The 20,162-nt window shown below is 41.8% G+C and overlaps 1 protein-coding gene across 11 annotated transcripts in view; it reads right to left on the bottom strand.

Moving 5' to 3' along the window:
- Positions 1 to 20,162, bottom strand: part of rbfox1 (RNA binding fox-1 homolog 1) — a 1,792,700-nt gene that overhangs the window by 263,749 nt on the left and 1,508,789 nt on the right. For 9 of the 11 annotated variants that reach the window (XM_080206634.1, XM_080206632.1, XM_080206635.1 and 6 more), the window contains one exon: positions 9,491 to 9,733. In XM_080206634.1, the coding sequence (XP_080062760.1) occupies positions 9,491 to 9,700 (210 nt within the window). In that variant the 5' untranslated portion in view covers positions 9,701 to 9,733. Of the gene's footprint in view, positions 1 to 9,490; positions 9,734 to 10,000; positions 10,076 to 11,018; positions 11,095 to 20,162 lie in introns of those variants that run through there. The other 2 variants (XM_080206631.1, XM_080206638.1) reach the window with 2 other exon arrangements.

The raw sequence follows: 20,162 nt of genomic DNA, 5'->3' as shown, positions 1-20,162 counted from the left end.
GAAGGTAGCGAATTTTCAAGGAATGTTTAACTGGAGCTCTGCACGACGAGGTTTTGGTAGGTCGCGGGAGCCATGGTGCACGAAGGTTGTGGTGAACCTGGTGGCAGATGGAGGATGTGGTCAAGAAGGTGTATGGTGTACTGGCTTTCATTAATCGAGGGATTGGGTTTAGGAAGTAATGCTGCAACTTTATAGGACCCTTGTCAGGCCCCACTTGGAGTGCTGTGTGCAGTTCTGGTCGCCTCACTACAGGAAGGATGTGGAAGCTATTGAGACAGTGCAGAGGAGATTTACAAGGATGTTGCCTGGATTGGGAGGCATGCCCTATGAAGATAGGTTGAGGGAGCTAGGTCTCTCCCTGGTGAGACGAAAGTTGAGAGGCGACCTGGTAGAGGTTTATAAAATGTTGAGAGGGATAGGGTGGATTCTCGAAGGCTATTTCCCAGGGCTGAAACGGTCACTACGAGAGGACACAGGTTTAAGGTGCTGGGAAGCAAGTACAGAGGAGATGTTAGGGGTAAGTTTTTCACTCAGAGGGTGGTGAGTGAGTGGAATCAGCTGCCGTCGGTGGTGGTAGAGGCGAACTCACTGGGGTCTTTTAAAAGACTTCTGGGTGAGTATATGGGATCTAATGGCATTGGAAGTTACAGATAGTTCTACGGCTTGGTAGGTATAGATGTGATTGGTGCAACTTGTGGGCCGAAGGGCCTGTTTGTGCTGCAGTGTTCAATGTTCTATGTTCTTTAAATCCATCAGAAAAATCAGACCAGAAAACGTTGCTAAACAATAAACTGAATAAAATAAGGAGGAGGGTCAAAGGAATATTATCAAAATGTGCACAAAATTCCCCTGTTTTAATTGAGATGCAGCTGACCTACTGTCCAAATTCAAAATGTTTAAACAGAAGCTATGGTGTCTTGATTCAGCTGTGACTGAACCGGACAAGCAAGCCATAAAAATTCAGGAATGAATGTCCAAACAGGCTAAACATGTCAGGATTAACAAGAGAAGAGCTAAAGGATCCCCAAAGGTTGGAAGATTGGTTCAAAATCAGGTTAAACATCTGTATTAATTGACTGGAGTCCATGACATTCTAGAAAGACCAGTTAGGCAAGTACAACATGTATAGCATAAATGATTCAAGGATGGACACAGGTTGACGAAGCTTATAATCCTAAACACAAATCCAATCACTGACATACTCATTAGAATACCCAAACCTATCACTGCATCTGAAAAGTATCGTCTCCTGCGTGCACTAAAGAAGTGCTTAACTTCCCAGAAATTTTGAAAGGCAAGTGAAAGAAAGGGTTATTGGCACTGACAGTGCACTAGAGTAAAGGCTGATGCAACTACAAAGAGCTGTGCACTGATCCAAGCAGACCATATACCAAAGAAATAAGAATGACCCCTGGCATCCTGTCAGAAATATATATATGGTGTGATTAACAAACTAGAAAATGACAATGAATTGCAATGAACAGGGGTTTCACACCAATCACATGGAAAACAGACACCATCACACCAGTGGAAATGTTTGCCAAGATTGAAATGATCTCTTCTGAGAAGGTTGGAAACTACTCTCTATTGGCCAAGATTAAAATGGGTGAAAATACAACCATACAATCCATAAGTCCATAAAACGAAGAAGCAGAAGGCAGCCATTTAGCCCACCAAATCTGCTCTGTCATTCAATGAGATCAGATGTGATAATCGTCAACTCCACTTTCCTGCTTTATCGCCACAACTTTTGAATTCCTTACTGATTAAAAATCTGTCTATGTCAGCCTTGAACATACTTAATGACTCAGCCTTTACAGCGCTCTGTGATAAAGAGTTCCCCAGATTCACTACTCTCCGAGAAAAGGAGTTCCTCCTTTCTGCCTTAAATGAGCGACCCTTGCAAATTTGCCTGTGAATTCTAAATGACATGTATCCATAGACATGGAAGGCCTTACCGAAATCTACTGCTGTGAATCTTCTGGCATACAAGAGTTCATTGACTCTATGGGCAAGTGCCACAGCCCTGAAGCGCGAGTAAATTGAATCGTCTTGGGTGTCACAGTTGTTTTACGTCATGGAGACCAAAAGCCTAGTGACTATAGCTCTAGGGGTATGCCGTGAACTCAGACTAGTGGCAATCCATGGAATCAGTCAGTTGAACCTCAGAAAATACTCCTATTGCCTCAGTCCATGACCTAACATTGAAATATCCAGAATTTTTAGACAAAATTAGTTGTTTTAAGGGAGTAGTAACATTACACTTAAAGGAGGTTGCAAGTCTGTCAACTATTTTGTGCAACACAAATGTCAATGGTTACAGGAAGAAATTGTGAACAAAGGACAAAGAGAACAAAGAAAAGTACAGCACAGGAATAAGCCCTTCGGCCCTCCCGCGTCGATCATGATGTCTGCCTAAACTAAAGCAATATGCATTTATGGAGTCCACATTCTTCCATTCCCATCCTGTTCAAGTATTCATCTAGTTGCCCTTAAATGCTTCTATCGTACCAACTCCCACCACCTCCTCAGGCAGCGCATTTCAGACATTCACTACCCTCTGTGTAAAAAACTTGCCTCACACATCTCCTCTAAACTCTTCCCCATGCAACTTAAATGTATGTCCCCTAGTACTTGACTTTTCTATCCGAAGAAACAGCATCTGACTATCCACTCTGTCCATGCCACTCGTAATCTTGTAGACCTCTATTTGGTCACCCCTCCATCTCCGTAGTTCTAGTGAGAACAAACTGAGTTTATTCAACCTCTCCTCATAGCTATACTCTCCAGACCAGGCATTATCCTAGTAAACCTCTTCTGTACCCTCTCCAAAACATCCACATCCTTCTGGTAGTGTGGCGACGATAATTGTACACAATATTTTAAATGAGACCTAACTAAAGTTCTGTATAGCTACAGCATGACCTGTGAATTTCAATACTCAATGCCCCCACCGAAGAAGGCAAGCATGCCATAAGCTTTCTTGACTACTTTATCCACCTGTGTTGCCACTTTCAGTGATCGGTGGACATATACACCCAGATCTCTCTGCCTGTCAATGCTCCTAAGGGTTCTACCATTTACTGTATAATTCCTACGTGCACTGGACCTTCCAATAAGCATTATCTCACACTTGTCTGGATTAAACTCCATTTGCCATTTTTCTGCCCAAGTCTCCAACTGGTCTATATTGTGCTGTATCCTCTGACAATCCTCTTCATTATCTGTAACTCCACCAATTTTTGTGTCATCTGCAAACTTGCTAATCAGATCAGCTACATTTTCCTCCACATTATTTATATATACTACAAACAACAAAGATCACAGAACTGGTTCTTGTGGAACACTACTTGTAACAACCTTCCATTCAGAAAAGCACCCCCGACTGCTACCCTCTATTTTCTATGGCCAAGACAGTTCTGTATCCATCTTGCCAGCTCTCCTCTGATCCTGTGTGACTACACTTTCATACCAGCCTACCACGTCAAAGGCTTTACTGAAGTCCATGTATACAACATCCACCACCTTTCCCTCATCTACCATCTTTATCACTTCCTCAAAAAACTTGATCAAGTTTTCACAAAACCATGCCATCACTAATCAGCCCATTTGTTTCTAGGTGTGTGTAAATCCTGTCCTAAGAATCTTTCCCAATAATTTCTCAACCATTGACGTAAGGCTGATGAAGATTCTATACTGTAGAAAGCCACTGTCAAGGGATGGCCTGAATCAATTCAGCATGTCCACAAATATATGAGACCATTTTGGCCTTACTAAGATGAGTACTGCATTTCCTGGGGAGTCATTTTTTAAAGAATGACAATCTCAAGATAACTGAAAGCAATTATATGTCCCATTCTGGGTCATCATTTTGGGATCTTTGCATCCTGATATTCTTCAATAACTCCATCATTCATACATGGGGATGCATTAGACAAGAAGACTCACATAAGAGACAGTCGATTGGCCAGCTATGAACAATGACACTGAAGTCGTTGAAATGCTCCTTCCAATTTATTGGTGTGCTGAGAGAGATCATAAGGATAACAATGCACAATTTGCTGAATATTTTTAGTGCGGCGATAGATGAATTCTTGATCAACAAGTAAATTGAAAGCTGTCAGAGTATGCAGGAGTTGAAACCATAATCAGATCAGCCATAATCTTACTAAATGGTGAAGCAGTCTCAAAGCAGCCCACTGGCCTACTCCTGCTCCTAGTTTATATTTTACATATATATGTCTGTTTGTATTCAATCATTTCAGGATGTGAGAAAAGTGGAAATTGATCATACGACTCTTTCTCTTCATTATTCCAGATATGACAATTGCATGGTACATCAAGTATAACTGACATGTACACTTTAAGTGCCATTTTCAGTTTATTGGTGCACTTAAAAGAGATTCTTACAGATAACAGTCCACAATTTATTGGTGAGCCATTTCAGGATATGTGTGAGAAGTGGTATATGGATCATACTATTTCTTCTTCTCATTATCCTCAACCTAATGGCACAGCTGAATGAATAGCTTGCAAGTTAAAATCCCAAATTCACAGACTGAGCAAAACCTACACAATGTAACGTTACACCTAAGAGCGACACCTTTCAGTGTAACTATTTCATCAGCTGCAAAGCTCTATCCCATTCTATCCTCTCAGAAACTAGCGAGCAACTTTTAAAACTACAAGAGAAGATGACCAATGTGTAAAATAAAAATACGGGTACAGAATTGATAGGTTTAGATTGGGCAACAAATTTGTATCCAGGATCTCACAGATGGGACATGACCAGTTGAAGTGACAAGGATTTGGTGCTGTAATGAGATGTAACCATGGACAAATCATATCCATTTCAGCCCCCTAACCACCATACAATCTACTGCATCAAGGATAAGATCCCAAATACAACCAGGAACAAAAACCAAGAATAACAACCTCTCAGATTAAGAACATAAGAAATAGGAGCAGGAGTAGGCCATCTTGCCCTTCGAGCCTGCCCCACCATTCAATAAGATCATGGCTGATCTGTCGTGGCTCAGTTCCACTTTCCCGCCCTCTCCCCATAACCCTTAATCCCCTTGCCTATCAAAAACCTATCTACCCGCGTCTTAAATATATTTAGCGAGGCAGCCTCCACCACTTCAACGGGCAGAGAATTCCAGAGATTCACCACCCTTTGAGTGAAGAAGTTCCTCCTCAACTCCGTTCTAAACTGCCCCCCCCTTTTCTTGAGGCTGTGCCCTCTAGTCCTACTGTCCTCTCTGAGTGGGAAGAGCCTCTCCACCTCTATCCTATCCATCCCATTCATCATCTTATACGTCTCAATGAGATCTCCCCTCATTCTTCTAAACTCTAACAAGTACAAGCCTAGTTTATTCAGCCTCTCCTCATAGTTCAACCCCCTCAATTCCGGTATCAGCCTAGTAAACCTCCTCTGCACTCCCTCCAAGGCCAAAATATCCTTGCGTAAGTGCGGCGACCAAAACTGCACACAGTACTCCAGCTGCGGCCTCACCAGTGCCCTGTACAGTTGCAGCAAGACCTCCCTACTTTTATATTCAATCCCCCTCGCTATAAAGGCCAGCATCCCATTTGCCTTCCTGACCACCTGCTGCACCTGCAGGCTGGGTTTTTGCGACTTATGCACAAGGACCCCGAGGTCCCTCTGCACCGTTGCATGCTGCAGTTTTTCGCCATGTAAGTAATAGTCCTTCCTACCATTATTCCTACCGAAGTGGATTGCTGTGAGCAATTAAAGAAACCTTCAGACAGGATCAGAGTGTACTAACAGATTACCTCTATGCATTAGAGTCTCATAGATTCATCAGAGGTGTACATTTACGTAATGGTAACTAAACACAAACATGTATTGGAAATAGTTATGCTTTTTTGGAAGGGGGAATCAATCTCTGAAAAGAAAGGAAAATTTTGCAATATGGTTTTAAGGGATATCAGCATGCCATCACAAGATCAATGTGATTCCATCTCAGTTTCACTATAGCCCATGAGCAGTGCACACCCAGCACTGTTGCTGCTGTCTTCAGGCCTTCTATCCATGTATGTATGTTCTTATGTGCTTAGTCTAAATAAATGAATACACATGTTTACACAATCCCTTATGAATGATTGAACCCTTTATGTCATTAACAAAACATGGTATACGCAAAGGATAATTAGAACTTCACTACATCAAATTGTATTACATTAAGCCTATCTCTGCACAGGCTCTGAGATCTTCTCATGGTGGATACCAGATGATTTGACATGGCAGGTGTAAGGACAACAAGTGGTGAGGGCATATGTTGGCATGAGTTGGCATCACATTGGCACAGAAATTATAAAAGACCATGGGTGGGTGGGTGGAGGATCATAGGTCAGCATGGATAGCGTGGGAATAGGTGTGGATATAGGATGGCATTGAGGGTATAAGGGTTATGGGGGGTTTGATGGGAGATATGTAGTATTATGGGTTGGCTTGAGTGCAGCATGAGGATTTGTGGGAGGCAGGTAGTGGGGGTTGGATGTTTCATCTTTATTTATAAATTTAAGACGTGATATCAGAGGCCAGAAAACAAGCCTCCCTCCCTCCTCCCCCACCCCCTCCAGCCAACAAAAGCACCTCAGCTCATCTTGGGTTTCCCATCCTACCTTCAATTCAGCCTGCCCCCAAACCAAAAACCTGACACCCGAGCCATAATTTCTAATATTCAGGTTCATGGAGCCTGAAATTTTCCTGTCTCTGTGTCTGAGCCCAGGTGCAAACAACTGCGCCAACGTGTTGTATGGATCCACTGAAGATATATAAGCAAGCTGCCAGGTCACAAGCGCAGGATGCTTACACTTCATTACAGCAACCAATAAAACATCATCTTTCAGAAAGCACTTGACAAAGTCCTGCACAAGAGATTATCATGCAAGATTAAAGTGCATGAGATTAGGGGAAGTGTATTGAGATGGATAAAAAACTGGTTGGCAGAGAGGAAACAAAGAGTAGGAATTAATGGCTGCTTTGCAAATTGGCAGGCAGTAACTAGTGGGGTGCCACACGGATCGATGTTGGGACCTCAGCTATTCACAATATATATTAATCATTTGGATGAGGGAACAAAATGTAACATCTCAAAGTTTGCAGATAATACCAAGTTGGGTGAGAGGGCGAACTGTCAGGAGGATGCTGAGATCCTTCAGCATGATCTGGATGGTTGGGTGAATGGGTAAATTAATGGTAGAAAGAGTATAATTTGAATAAATGTGAGGTTATTCACTTTGGAAGCAAAAACATGGCACAGATTACCACCTGACTGGCTGTAAATTGGAAGAGGGGAGTGTGCAGCGTGACCTGGGTGGCCTTGAGCACCAGTCACTGAAGGTAAGCATGTAGGTGCAGCAGGCAGTAAAGAAGGCAAATGGTTTGTTGACCTTCATTGCGAGAGGTTTCGAGTACAGGAGCAGGCCTATGTTGTTGCAATTGTACAGGACCTTGGTGAGGCCACACCTAGAGTACTGTGTGCAGTTTTGATCTCCCTTTCTGGGGAAGGATGTTCTTGCTCTTGAGGCAGTGCAGCGAAGGTTTAACAGGCTGATTGTGGGGATGGCGGGACTGATATAGGAGGAGAGATTGATTAGGATAGGATAGTTTTTGCTGGAGTTCAGACGAATGGGGCGGGGGGGGCGGTGATCTCATAGAGACTTACAAAATTCTAACAGGATTAGACAGGGTAGATGCAAAGAGGATGTTTCCAATGGTGGGGGAGTCCAAAACCAGGGGTCACAATCTGAGGATTCAGGATAGGCCATTTAGGACGAGGTGAGGAGACATTTCTTCACCCAAAGAGCGGTGAGCCTGTGGAATTCATTACCACAGGAAGTAGTTGATGCCAAAACATTGAATGTATTCAAGAGGTGGCTGGATATAGCCCCTGGGGCAAATGGAATCATAGGTTATGGGAAGAAAGCAGGATTAGGCTACTGAATTAGATAATCAGCCATGATCATGATGAATGGTAGAGCAGACTCGAAGGGCCAAATGGCCTCCTCCTATTTTCTGTTTCTATCATGCTGTCTTCAGAAGTCCTCCATCAGGTACCTCAGTGTAATATTGCTGGATATGGTTCTGATGGAGTATTGAAAAATAACATTTTTATTGTTACAAGTAGGCTTACATTAACACTGCAATCAAGTTACTGTAAAAATCCCCTAGTCATTACATTCCAGAGCCTGTTCGGATATAGTGAGGGAGAATTTAGCATGGCCAACGCACCATTTAACCAGCATGTCTTTCGGACTGTGGGAAGAAACTGAAGTGGCTGGAGGAAACCCACATAGATACGGGGAGAATGTGCAAACTCCACACAGACAGTGACCCAAGCTGGGAATTGAACTTGGGTCTCTAATGCTGCGAGGCAACAGTGCTAACCATTATGTCACCATGCCCCCCAACTGAAAGTTCCATTGATAATTCTGGAGTTAAGTTGAATAAGTTGTCCTTATTCAGACTGTTACAAAGTAAGGGTTGTGCAGTCCCCTGGGACACTGGTGACTAAGATAAATCTTTGTGGCGACAGAGGAGCTGGTTAATGTGTTTTATTTGACAGTGCTTTCTCGACTAAGTGTAGCATTGTACAATTTTCATGTCCATACACAACACCACAAAATATCAAATTTTGATTCACTTGGCTGCATTCTTATTAAATGCAATGATGGTATCACTAAAAAAGATTGGAATCAGAATCAACTAGCCCTCTCTACCTAAAATGATGCGCGATCTATCCAGCTCCATTTTGAATATAACCAAACAAACAGCAATGATAGCAAGAGGGGCCAAGATATTGGGCTCTGCTTTATTTATGGTTTACCTTCTTACCTGGAAGTAAGTATATTACATTAGCGTTGCTCAGTAAACTGCTTAATGCAATAGGCCTCAAAGCTGTCGGTTTCTCCTGGGAATCCTTGGTACTTAAACGTAAACTTGCAGTCAAGCTTTCTATGATGGTAACATTTCATTGACAGTTAAAGAGCCGGTGGTGACTGGGTGACACTCTTCGATGTCTGGAAATTTGAGTATAGTATAAAGACACACATTTTCCAGGAAACTGTTTGACAAAACCAAATCCAATATATGCAAGCACCTGACCAGAGTGTGAAAACCATTATTGTGCCATTGGCACATCACACCCAGAAGAAAATGACACATGATACTTCAGTTTCTGTGTTCTCCCGGGCTAACACAGATTTTCTTTACATGAAACAATGAAGATGTGTTCCTACAAGAAGAAAAATGGAGACAATATTCGGAATTCCTGGGAACTGATGAAAAAGGTGTTAGTCAAATGCAAGGCAGAAGTGAAATCCAAACTCTAGTTCACAGCCATGTACTCATGATGTTAGCACAGTGCTAATCAGCTGGTAGCTGCTGAGAGAAAAATGCAGGCAACAAAAAGTTTTGTGGCTTTGACTCAATGGACTGGAAAAGTAGAAAATTTGCACTTACTGTGGCTGTTCCGGACACGGTTTGTGCATTTGTGTCGGTGCCGCTCTGTTCTGAATGTGTCTGGGCAGTAGGGTACATGTTTAACGTGTGCTCAGGGACTGTGGTCTGGCCTGTGTAGTCCGGGGCTGGATGGGGATGTGGAGCTGTGTATTCTGTCGGGATCCCATTCTGAGGTGGAGCGAACTGAGCTGACGCATAAGGCTGCGCCATAGTGTCAGGGGGTGCTGTGGCTTCCTGGTTACCCTGCGGATCAGAGGAGAGAATAACATGAGCAGAATTAAAGACAGGGAAAGACTCATTTCCAGGTACAGTTGACAGGCTGATTCCCCACACTAGCCTTTCCCCAGTCACCAAACAGCTGCTGTGTGGACTCGCTGCAGACTCTTATTAACATCATCAGTGTTTTCAATGTAAACCACCACCCCCCTCCCCAATTAATATTCATGCTTTCACACTTTGTGATAATTACTGCCAACATTTAATTAGAAACACTAAACTCTCGCACATTACCTCAGCACCCAAAGCTTCATGAAGCTTAAAACTCAAATGTTTTAGCACAAATGTGAAACTGTTTATAGTGTGATGTCTCAGCAGTGTCTGACACTGAGGATTGTTATTGAAGTCATCAGGTTTTTTTTTCCCTCTGAAGCTGCTCTGGGGTTTGGAATCCCTTATAAAGTAGTTGCTGGCAGAAGAGAAGAACAAAGGATGGCAGACTGTCAGCCTTTGCTAAATGTGCTGGCCCAAATCTAATGAAAACCACATTTAGCTCAAAAATATGCTTTACGTGGCGCAGTTAAAAATCCAGTTTATTGCTTTCAGCTTGAAGGCAAGCGATAATATAACTAAAAAAAAACCCAGCCTAATCACATTGAGGTCTATGCAGACCCAACACATTAAAAAAAACCCTTTTAAGTTGTCAGTTCTGACACAGCTCTGAAGGCTTCATAAAACTCCTCTGCCACATAAAGGTCTAAGTAGCCAGTTTTCAAAAAAAAAGTGAATCAGAGCTTTTTTTTCGCTTTCTGCAGTCAATTATGTTAGAGTTGTGTGTGTGTGACAATCGCTGAGGACACAAGACAGTGTCAGCATTCAAGCACCGAGGATTTGCAGCTTACACTGAGTGCTGCGAGGTTGATGTAAATTATATTAAGTAAAACTGCCATGCCATCAGGGGAGCAATGTGGGCTCACACGCACATTGACGGAATTCCCTTGGGTAACAGTGAAATGAACAATAATCCAACAACTCCATAGAGCTTCAACTCCACCCCCCCCCCCCCCCCCCAAACAAAAAACACCACGCTTGCATTACTGAGCCTTAATGGTATAGTGCTGCTGTGTACCTGGAGACTGTAAACAGCACCGCAGAATCTCATATCACTGCAGCACTTAACAGTGTGAGCCATCCATACACGGAGGTCTCTCACATATGGGACCTGCACATACTCCACAATTCCTGGATCTCCACCCCCTGCCCCTGAAAAACATAATTTAAAATAGAAGGGAAGAGGAAAATAAAAGAATACCTGCTGCACCATCTTGCTCCCTTTCTCCTCCATAAACTTATGAGCTGGAATACTAGGCCCTAAAGCATCTGCCAAAAGCAAGCATCAATTATGGATGAAGGCGTGTGCGAGCATGTGTATATGTTCGGGGGGTGGGGGGAGCTTATGCATTGTTTTCTGACCTCCCACTCAACATGACTGCTCCCAAACCTGAAACATATGGGCTTTCCTGCCAGACTCTACCCCAGTTAATCACACAAGGCCACTCCTCTGATGACTGCTACCAGATCCGAGTGTAATAGCAGCTGCCAGACATTGTGATACAGCATCAAAAAGCAGTGTGCAATTCTTTGGCTGCCTTAACTGCAGCTTTAAAGCGGAGCAGTTATTATTTTTTGACGCTATGCCCACATGCTTTGACACTAAATAAAACATTATTCCCGCCTCGAGCCACTTTCGTTACAAATCTTATTGCCGAGGAAACAAAATGATCAAATGCCGCCTTGGTTCCTCCACTGCATTGCCATAACTAATTTAGCACAACTGAGAGAAGCAGCAACTGCGAAATATACTTTGCACATTTCCACCCTAATGATATAAACGGATGGTTTCTCGGCATCCACCCTTTTTTGTTGCAGCTCCACAAACTTACAAAAAAGGATGGACAAAAAGCAAACCTTTAAATCTGGAAACAAATGTGCATAAGGTACAGAAAACTTATTTCACTTGATTTCTATCGACTCATGAGTTGTCCAGGCAGCGTAACGTATGGAAGTAAAATTAAATCTCATTAATTGAGGGCACTAAGAGAGACCTTTCCTTATTCCGGTATAAATGACAAACTGTAAGATTTATGCTGTTGAGAGTAACATGACTGATTTCCGTGATCGCCTGCACTTTCCAGTCAAATTTATGAAATATTTTGCTGCAGCTCTCTAAATGATCCACAAGAAGTTGGTGCTTGTTGTTTTAATGTTTCTTTTTCTCTAACAATGTAAACTCAAAGACACAATTTTGCATTGTTCTTGCACCCAGTATCAGCCATATAAATCTTGCGCGCATTCCTGATGCACAGTGATAACATTTTGCCTGGAATGGAGGTTGGATCAGTTGCGCCTGTACTAAATAATGCAAAGTCCATCAATGCATTGAGTGAATTCCCTTCGCTAGCTGCGGCTGTAAAGGGATCAGCTTTGCTTTAAAAGAAGCTCCCTCAAGTCTTTGATAGCAGCAGCAACGGCCAATTATACAGTCGCAGCACAAAAATGAGTGAACGCTACCTTGACACACACTAATACACAAGACAGGATGTGAACTCCCAGAAAACAGCCAAAACAAACAGAAGTAAGCATAATTGAAAGATTTGTGTGCGTCCCTCTCACTATGCTTTCTCAAAATTGAATGGAAGTTACCCAGATGCATATTTTAATTAACAAATAGACTGGCCACTCAATTAGCTCACGTCTATTGGGATTATGTGAATATATATATATAATTCTCTTGTTTGATTTAATTGTATTTCACTTCCCGTGTTATGCCTTCCTCGTCCCATCCACCTTGCCAGCAAGGAAGGCTCTTCAATGGACCTATTCAATGCTCTGAGGGAAGTGGTCATAACATAGGCAATGTCCAGTGCCCATCGTGCGAACAGTCACAGCACATGTGTTTATGTTATATTGCTAGGGGAGCCTGATAATAGTTGGCTGATTTTTTAAAAAAATCATTTACTAACAAGGTGACATTTTGTTTCTTTTGGAGGGGGGATGTTCACTTGTGGACATTTTAATTAGTTTGTATTTGCAAGTTAAGTCCTTCTCCTGACGTTTTAACACAGGTCCCACATGACCGCCTAATAGCATATAATGTTGCAGGGTTTTGAGTACTGGCTCATCAAACTAGACATTCCTATGAATTATTTCTTACATTTGACCTAATTTTCACATTGATACCTTTTTTTTTCCTGACAGAAGTAACATTGTGCTGTAGTTAGAGATTGAATTGCCAGACATAAATAATGTAGCATTCCATTGCTGTAACAAATATGCAGCGAAGATCAGAACTGACACAAAATCACTTCTGATAATGCACCAATATTTATTCAATTTAGTTTAAAGATAATGAATATTAAAAGTATTGAAACAAAATATGAAAATGCTGGAAAATGTCAGCAGATCTGGTAGCATCTAAATGCTGCAACACCTGAGATTTTCCAGCATTTTCTTTTTTGGTTTCAGATTCCAGCATCCACAGTAATTTGTTTTTTTATTGAAACAAAATATATATTTTTTAATAAGGTAAGTGTTTTGTTAATAATGAGGGACACCAATGATAGTCAATATGGGTGGTGGCTACCAGAAACTGAAATTTTCTTTATCAATTTTTCCATGCTGTTAAACCTGAAATAATTACACCAGCAGCATAATCTCACAAACTGACTGGACATTGATCAACAAGTGGACTACTGTGTATATGCCATGATCTTCTGAAATTCTTAATTATCCAAAACCTCACTGTCTGCATTAAATCTTGCTAGCTATGTGTACTGGCTCTCTGTCACTCAGTTGGTACAGTTTAAATGAATATTCAATTTCATCTACAAGTCTATACATGGTCACACCCGAACAAACTTCAAGACTCTTCTCCAGCCATACATTTTCTGTGTCTTTGGTCTCCTGTCTATGACCCCTTCCTCTTCTCCATGTGTTAGAGACTTCAGCTGCCCAAGGGCTACTCTCGGAAACTCTCCCCCAAAAGCTCTCTAACACTCTACTTCACTCCTTACGATAAGTTATTGCTGCACAATGCATCTTGAAGGTAAATGTCTTTGGGTGAAAATAATTTGACCTTCATCCAAATTTAAAAGTGCATCTCCTCTCTTCCCTGGCCCAGCCACATTAAATGCAACAGCATCAGCCATGGGTGATTGTGGAAACACTGGAAAATTAAGAAGGGAAAAGTAACAACCACAAAAGGTTGAAATGATTGATATTAACCTATATAATAGAATCCCTACTGTGCAGAGAGAGGCCATTCGGCCCATTGAATCTGCATCGACCACAATCCCACCTAGGCCCTAACCCCATAACCTTACATATTTACTCCACTAATCCCTTGACATCAGGGTCAATTTAGCATGGCCAATCAGCTTAACCCACACATCTTTGGACTGTGGGAAGAAACTGGAGCCCACAGAGGAAACCCACACAAACACCGGGAGAATGTGCTAACTCCACACAGATAATTATCTGAGGCCAGAATTGAACCCGGGTCCCTGGTGCTGCGATACAGCAATGCTCATCACTGTGCCACCATGTTGCCAATTGAAGCACATAATAGAGGGTTTGAACCAGGAGCCTCTTGACCAGCAGTCAAATTCTCTTCCATTGAGCTACACCCCCTACCTAGCCATTTTAAGTCAGTTTAAATGGAAGGACTTCATGCCAGTTGTAATACCAAACTACTCTCAAGAGATGACAACTTGACAAGGTCAGAGCTTCAGACTTTGACCAGCCGGTAGGTCCAGTCACATGCCTTCTTCTCAAATTCAGGCTCTGCCTCCAGAGTTCCCTGGCAGGTGCCTCACAGTTAATTTGCTGCAATACTTCCAAAGCTGTTTGATGTTACTCTGATGTTAGATACCATTGTTTTCACACAATCTGACTTATATTATCCAGCAAATTCCCTCGAGTTTGGAAAGTGTTTGTGCATTCACCATCTGCATGAGCGCAATTTCACTATTTTACAGCTGAAATATGATCCACTTTTATTTGGGCATTGTCATTGTAAAATTAAAATTTCATCCCCATAAATTCATTAGTACTGTTCAAATATAGTTTGAGTTTACACTCGATCCCAATTAAAAATGTCAGTTGATATAGATGCAATTCAAATTAGTGTGATCAGTACATCAAATGTACAGAATTATTTAAAACATTTAACCAATTTTATGTAAAGCATATGCATTAAATTGCAGAACATTCCATTTAAATCCCAATCCTCAGGCCTCAGTATTATCCAGAATCTTATAAAGAGCATAATCTTAAGCAAAGCAAGGCAGCACGTGCCAATGAATGACACATTGATAAAAAAACATAAATCTCAAGTAAGATTATGAATTCTACAATAATGTGGCAACATGTCTCAATGCGGCAAATAACTTAACGAGAGGATTTATTGATAAGAAGAACTACATACGACAAAAGGTTTAATAGCACAACTATGCAGGCCCACAAATAGTGCTCTGACTCCAACTGAAGCCCTCCAACTCTGAAAATGTTCGCCCTTACTCCCAATTGGCCCAGCTTCGTGTGCTCATGCTCCATTGGCTCTGGCCTGGCCACATGATCTGCAAAGGATCCCCTTAAAGGACATGCTACCGCATATTCAATTATCTTTAACATGCTTGGGTGAGAGTTAGGCGTGGTGGTAGGGAGATTTTCATGTGGAACACACACATCAATGTGGCCATTAGATGGGTCTTATACAGTCACTGCCTTGAGGAGCCGGTAGGGACCTAATTTATTTTGTTCTTTGTAACACAGGTGCCTGATTTTTGGTGGACATTCTGGCCACCTGAATTAAGGTGCAGAATTGGCACTAACAGGGACACAATAGTAATCAATGATTCCTTTATATGTACTATTCTGATCCCACTGTTGACTAATTTCTAAGCACAAATTAAGTGATAGGGGTATGAAAATTGCAATATCATGATTAGATTTATTAGTGACAGTAAGAGATGAAAATATTGGCCAGAACTTTCCAGCCATTTGTACTATTGGGAATATTCTGGTCTGACCAACGGTGCCCTGCCATCACAGGTTTCACGGCACAGAGGGGTGTATTCAACAGGAAATCCTATTGACAACAGCCGGACTAGAAAATCCTGCCGCTGGCCAATGATGGGCCATCTGCACCACTGCAAAACATGCCATGGGTTATGTGGAAAATCCCACCCATAATTCCTCAATTTTCTGGCAGTATAGGTATGAATTTATTTTTTTGGTACAATTGCCATAACCAAAGGGAAATGTTGGCCGAAGTTTTGCATCCCTTTTTGCTGTGGCATAAATGGAGATGAGGCCACAAAAGTCTCGTGAGTGGCTGAAAACCAGGATTGCACCATAATGCAATCATGTCCCCCTCCATTAACTAAATGTGCTTCACGCCCAGGATGCTCAGAAACCTCATTTAATTTTTTTAAATCATTAGTGGGTTTCCCCACTGTACCAAGTCTCTACATTCGGACATTCCCCCCAGCACTGGACCAATGTGAACCAGGCAAAGAGAACTGGCCAAAGTCAAACAGGTAAGTACAGTCCCCAGAGGCCAGGCAGTGCCTTGGCACTTCCCCTGGAACTGCCTGCCTATGGCATACCTGGGGGTGGGTAGGGGGTTTTCCCCTGGGAAGGTCCATGGAGGTGGGTTTGCTGTGTCCATGGGAGTATATTCCTTGTCTCCCTGAGGGGGGGGGTGGGGTGAGGATGTTCCCTATGTCCATGGGAGGACATTTCCTTATCCATGGGGTGGGGGTGCTTCCCTTTGAGATACGTGTCCCCTTTACATGGGAAGGGTCTCTGTGTCAATGAGATCATAGATTTTTGTTTAAATGCTGTTAGAACAGGGAGCCCTTTAAAAAGAATACCCCAGTCTTTGAAAGGTTGGCATTGCCAGTGTGAGACCTACCTCCACCCTTTGTATTCTCAAACTGCTGAAAAATATTGGGGGAATAGCAGGCGGTATACTGCATTTCTCACCTGAACCAACAGTTTAAAAAAACCCAGAATATTCTGTCCTTTGCCTAAATTGGAGAAACTGTTTCCATAATTCACACTCCAAAATTGTCTCCCAATTGGTTCACAAATACAGGAAGAAGAAGGGTATTTTCCTTGGCCTGCTCCCTGGATTACCAAGGGGCTAAGAATATAAGAAAATCAGGGGGGTGTGGGTCAGAGCACATAAGAGTGAAAGGAGAATCCAAGCCCAATATCATTTTCCAATACTTGCTCGCATCCAAGTCATCCAATGCACCTGAGAAACTCCCCCCAGGATATTATACAAATCTCAACATACTGCGTTCACACCAAGCGCTCGATAGATATCGGATTCCCTCATAGATCACAATGTGGAAGCCTCTAGCAAAAGTAGTCACAGTTAAATAAAAATGTAAGTAGATCACTTAAAACTATTTCAACTCAATATTAAAACATCCTATTGAAAATCTATGTCACAAATAACGAAAATTGGAATAATACTAATTGATGATCTCGGTCTTGAAAGCATCTCTAAATTGCAGAATTATAGAATCAAGATCATTGAACACTAAGTCAAAATGCAGTGAACATACTGCCAGTACTTTGAATTCCATAATCATGCTTCCAACATAGTGCATCAACTTCCAACACAATGTAGGATGGCACAGCTGTTAGCAAACCAGCTGCCTTCTCACCTTTGGGGCTCAGGTTCAAAGCAATGGCAAATTGATGAGATAAATGGTGGGATCCTATTCCTGATGTAATCTTTCAGCAAAATATTCATGTGCACAGTCAAAAGGTTGATCAAAACATAATAATTGCAGTGCTATTTGCCAAATAAACACTACCTGTTAAGCTTTCTGCATGTAAACACTGTGTTAATTTACATTGAGATCAAAAATCAGAATATAATAATAGGGTGGCACAGTGGCTAGCACAGCTGCCCCACAGCACCAGGGACCCAGGTTCAATTCTAGCTTCAGGTCTGTGTAGGTTTCCTCTGGGTGCTCCGGTTTCCTCCCACAATCCCAAAATGTATGGGTTAGGTTGATTGGCCTTGCTAAATTGACCTTCATGTCGGGGGATTAACAGAGTAAATGAGGGTTATGGAAATAGGGCCTGGGTAGGATTGTGGTCAGTACAGACTCAATGGGCCGAATGGCCTCCTTATGTACTATAAGCATTCTATGATTCTATGAATAATTCCTCATTCCATGCCACATTACTCTGAAAATATCTTTAATGTGTAATGAAAAATCTTTAATGTGGTGTTCTTTAAAAAGTAAAAACAAAATTAAAAACTGTAAACCCCAGGCGAGAGCATTCATAAATAAATATAGTAATACAATTATTTGGCAGAGCTGTTCTCTACTGTCAGTGAGGTGCCTATAGAAAATTAACCTAGATCTCGACATCCTTAAATCAGTGCTTAATTTGCTGTCTCACAGACAGAAGTCGGAAAGATGTCTGATGCAAGTATGAATATAATAGGATTACTCTGTTAAATGTAAGGGTTTTCCATCTGGTAATGTTGTGTCTGACCAAGAAATACTTAAAACTGACATTAGACACTAGAAGTTACAAAATATATATGTAAAACAAACACTCAGGAATTAAACTGAAGACCGCAGATGGGCATATGTCGTGATCTGAATTTTCGGGTAACAATGTTATAGATCAATTTGAGCTCCGTGCTTGTCAAGCACTGCGTCACGCCATCGATTGTTGTCAAGGTATGTATATTCTGTGGGATAGTTACACAACACTTATTGTATAGCATGTAAATTCTTATTGAACGGCATGCACCACATTAAGCTCTTTGCAACGTTTTCTTTGGAAAACAAAGCAATTGAAAAACAAAGCAAAAAAAACTTATAACAAGGTGTACCAGATTATGCTGCTGTAAAAGCCACAAGCCTTTTAGAGATTACTTGCAGATTGTAAAACCCAATTGCTTAATGTGTTCGTCCTGATCATTCAGTCAATCCCTCTTCACAATTTCTCCATCGCTTTAGCACATTAGCCTGCAGAAACAGTGAATTCTCATCTCGTAATACAAAGCACCTCTGCCTGTGGGTATTAGGGAAGGATGCAAATGAAGATGTTAAGAACAATCACCTCATCAATCACAATCACACAGGGACACCTATCAAGGCTGGAGGATTAGCTCTATGGCCGTTTCACAGGTCTCCCTCCTATTATGGTTCTTGTTTAATTAAACATCACTACAAATGCATTCAGCTGCTGGCAGAGTAGCTGTATTATTTCACCAGCCATTTTCCAGTCTTTATTTTATGAACCTAGTCATTGATTATATTGCTTTTTTTTTCCTATTTTTAAAGCCGTTGTCTTAAAATCTCAAGATTTAAGATGATAAGATGAAAAAGTTAATGAAAGAGACACAACTTGAGTAAAAAAACTCAAGTTTAAAAAAAGATAATAGGGCATAAGAGAGTCAGATGACATGAAAGGGAAAATAGAAGGGAGTTCAGGCGAAAGATGCTGGATCTGAATGGGCAGAGCATTTATAAAATATTTGCAATCTTCATGTGGAGGAAGATGTCATGTAATATATTAAAGGTAATTTTCTAGATCAGTAAAATAAGGAAACAATTAAGCAACAGACATTGTGCAAACAGTATGTGTTAATTGATAACCTTATAAGAAAGGATCTGCTGGGAAAGAGTGAGCATAATATGATAAAATTTTAATATGATAAAATGAGTTTGAGAGTGATTTAGTTAGAAACAAAGCTAGGATCTTAAGCTGAACAGAACAAACGGAATAGATACAAGGGCCAGTTGTTAGAATTAGGAAAAAAAAGGCAGGAGCTTACTACTGGAAAAGTTATAATTCACGACAGCTATGGGGGCAATTTTCCAGCTGTGTTGCCCCCAGCACAGATTGCATTGGAGTCGCACAGGATCAGAGAATCATGGGGGAGGGGCCTAGCACATTTAGCACCAGTGAGAATCCCCTTTGGGATCTCCCAGCATTCCCATGCCAAGACGTAATCTGGCTGCTGCCCAGTGAGAGCAGGTATCAGATTAGCATATTTAAATATTCCTTTTAATATGTTTTGTCCGCTTTAAGTTGGAATCTTCCGATTTTTGGGATTCTCCCTGCTCGCAGGATTCTCTGACCATCGGGCACAGCAGGAACCCAGTGCAAATCACTATTTGGTGTCCACAAATGGAGACTAGGATTGAGGTCCATGCTGAGGACTTGGAGGCCATTGAAGCCCCCGGGTAATGGGAGATGTGGTTGAGTAGTGCTCAACTGGCACTGCCCATTGGCACCATGGCAGTGCCAAGGGATGGGGCTTGATGGAAGTGGGACATAAAGATGAGGCGTGAAGGAGTAGGGCATAAGGGATGAGACATTAAGGGGAGGCATAAAGGGAGACCAGTAG

This window comes from Carcharhinus amblyrhynchos, chromosome 18, assembly GCF_965287045.1.
Source record: "Carcharhinus amblyrhynchos chromosome 18, sCarAmb.v2.hapA, whole genome shotgun sequence".
Taxonomy (NCBI): Eukaryota; Metazoa; Chordata; class Chondrichthyes; order Carcharhiniformes; family Carcharhinidae; genus Carcharhinus; species Carcharhinus amblyrhynchos.
Note: the sequence above shows the minus strand (reverse complement) of the source record. Positions and strands in the feature narration are given on the sequence as shown.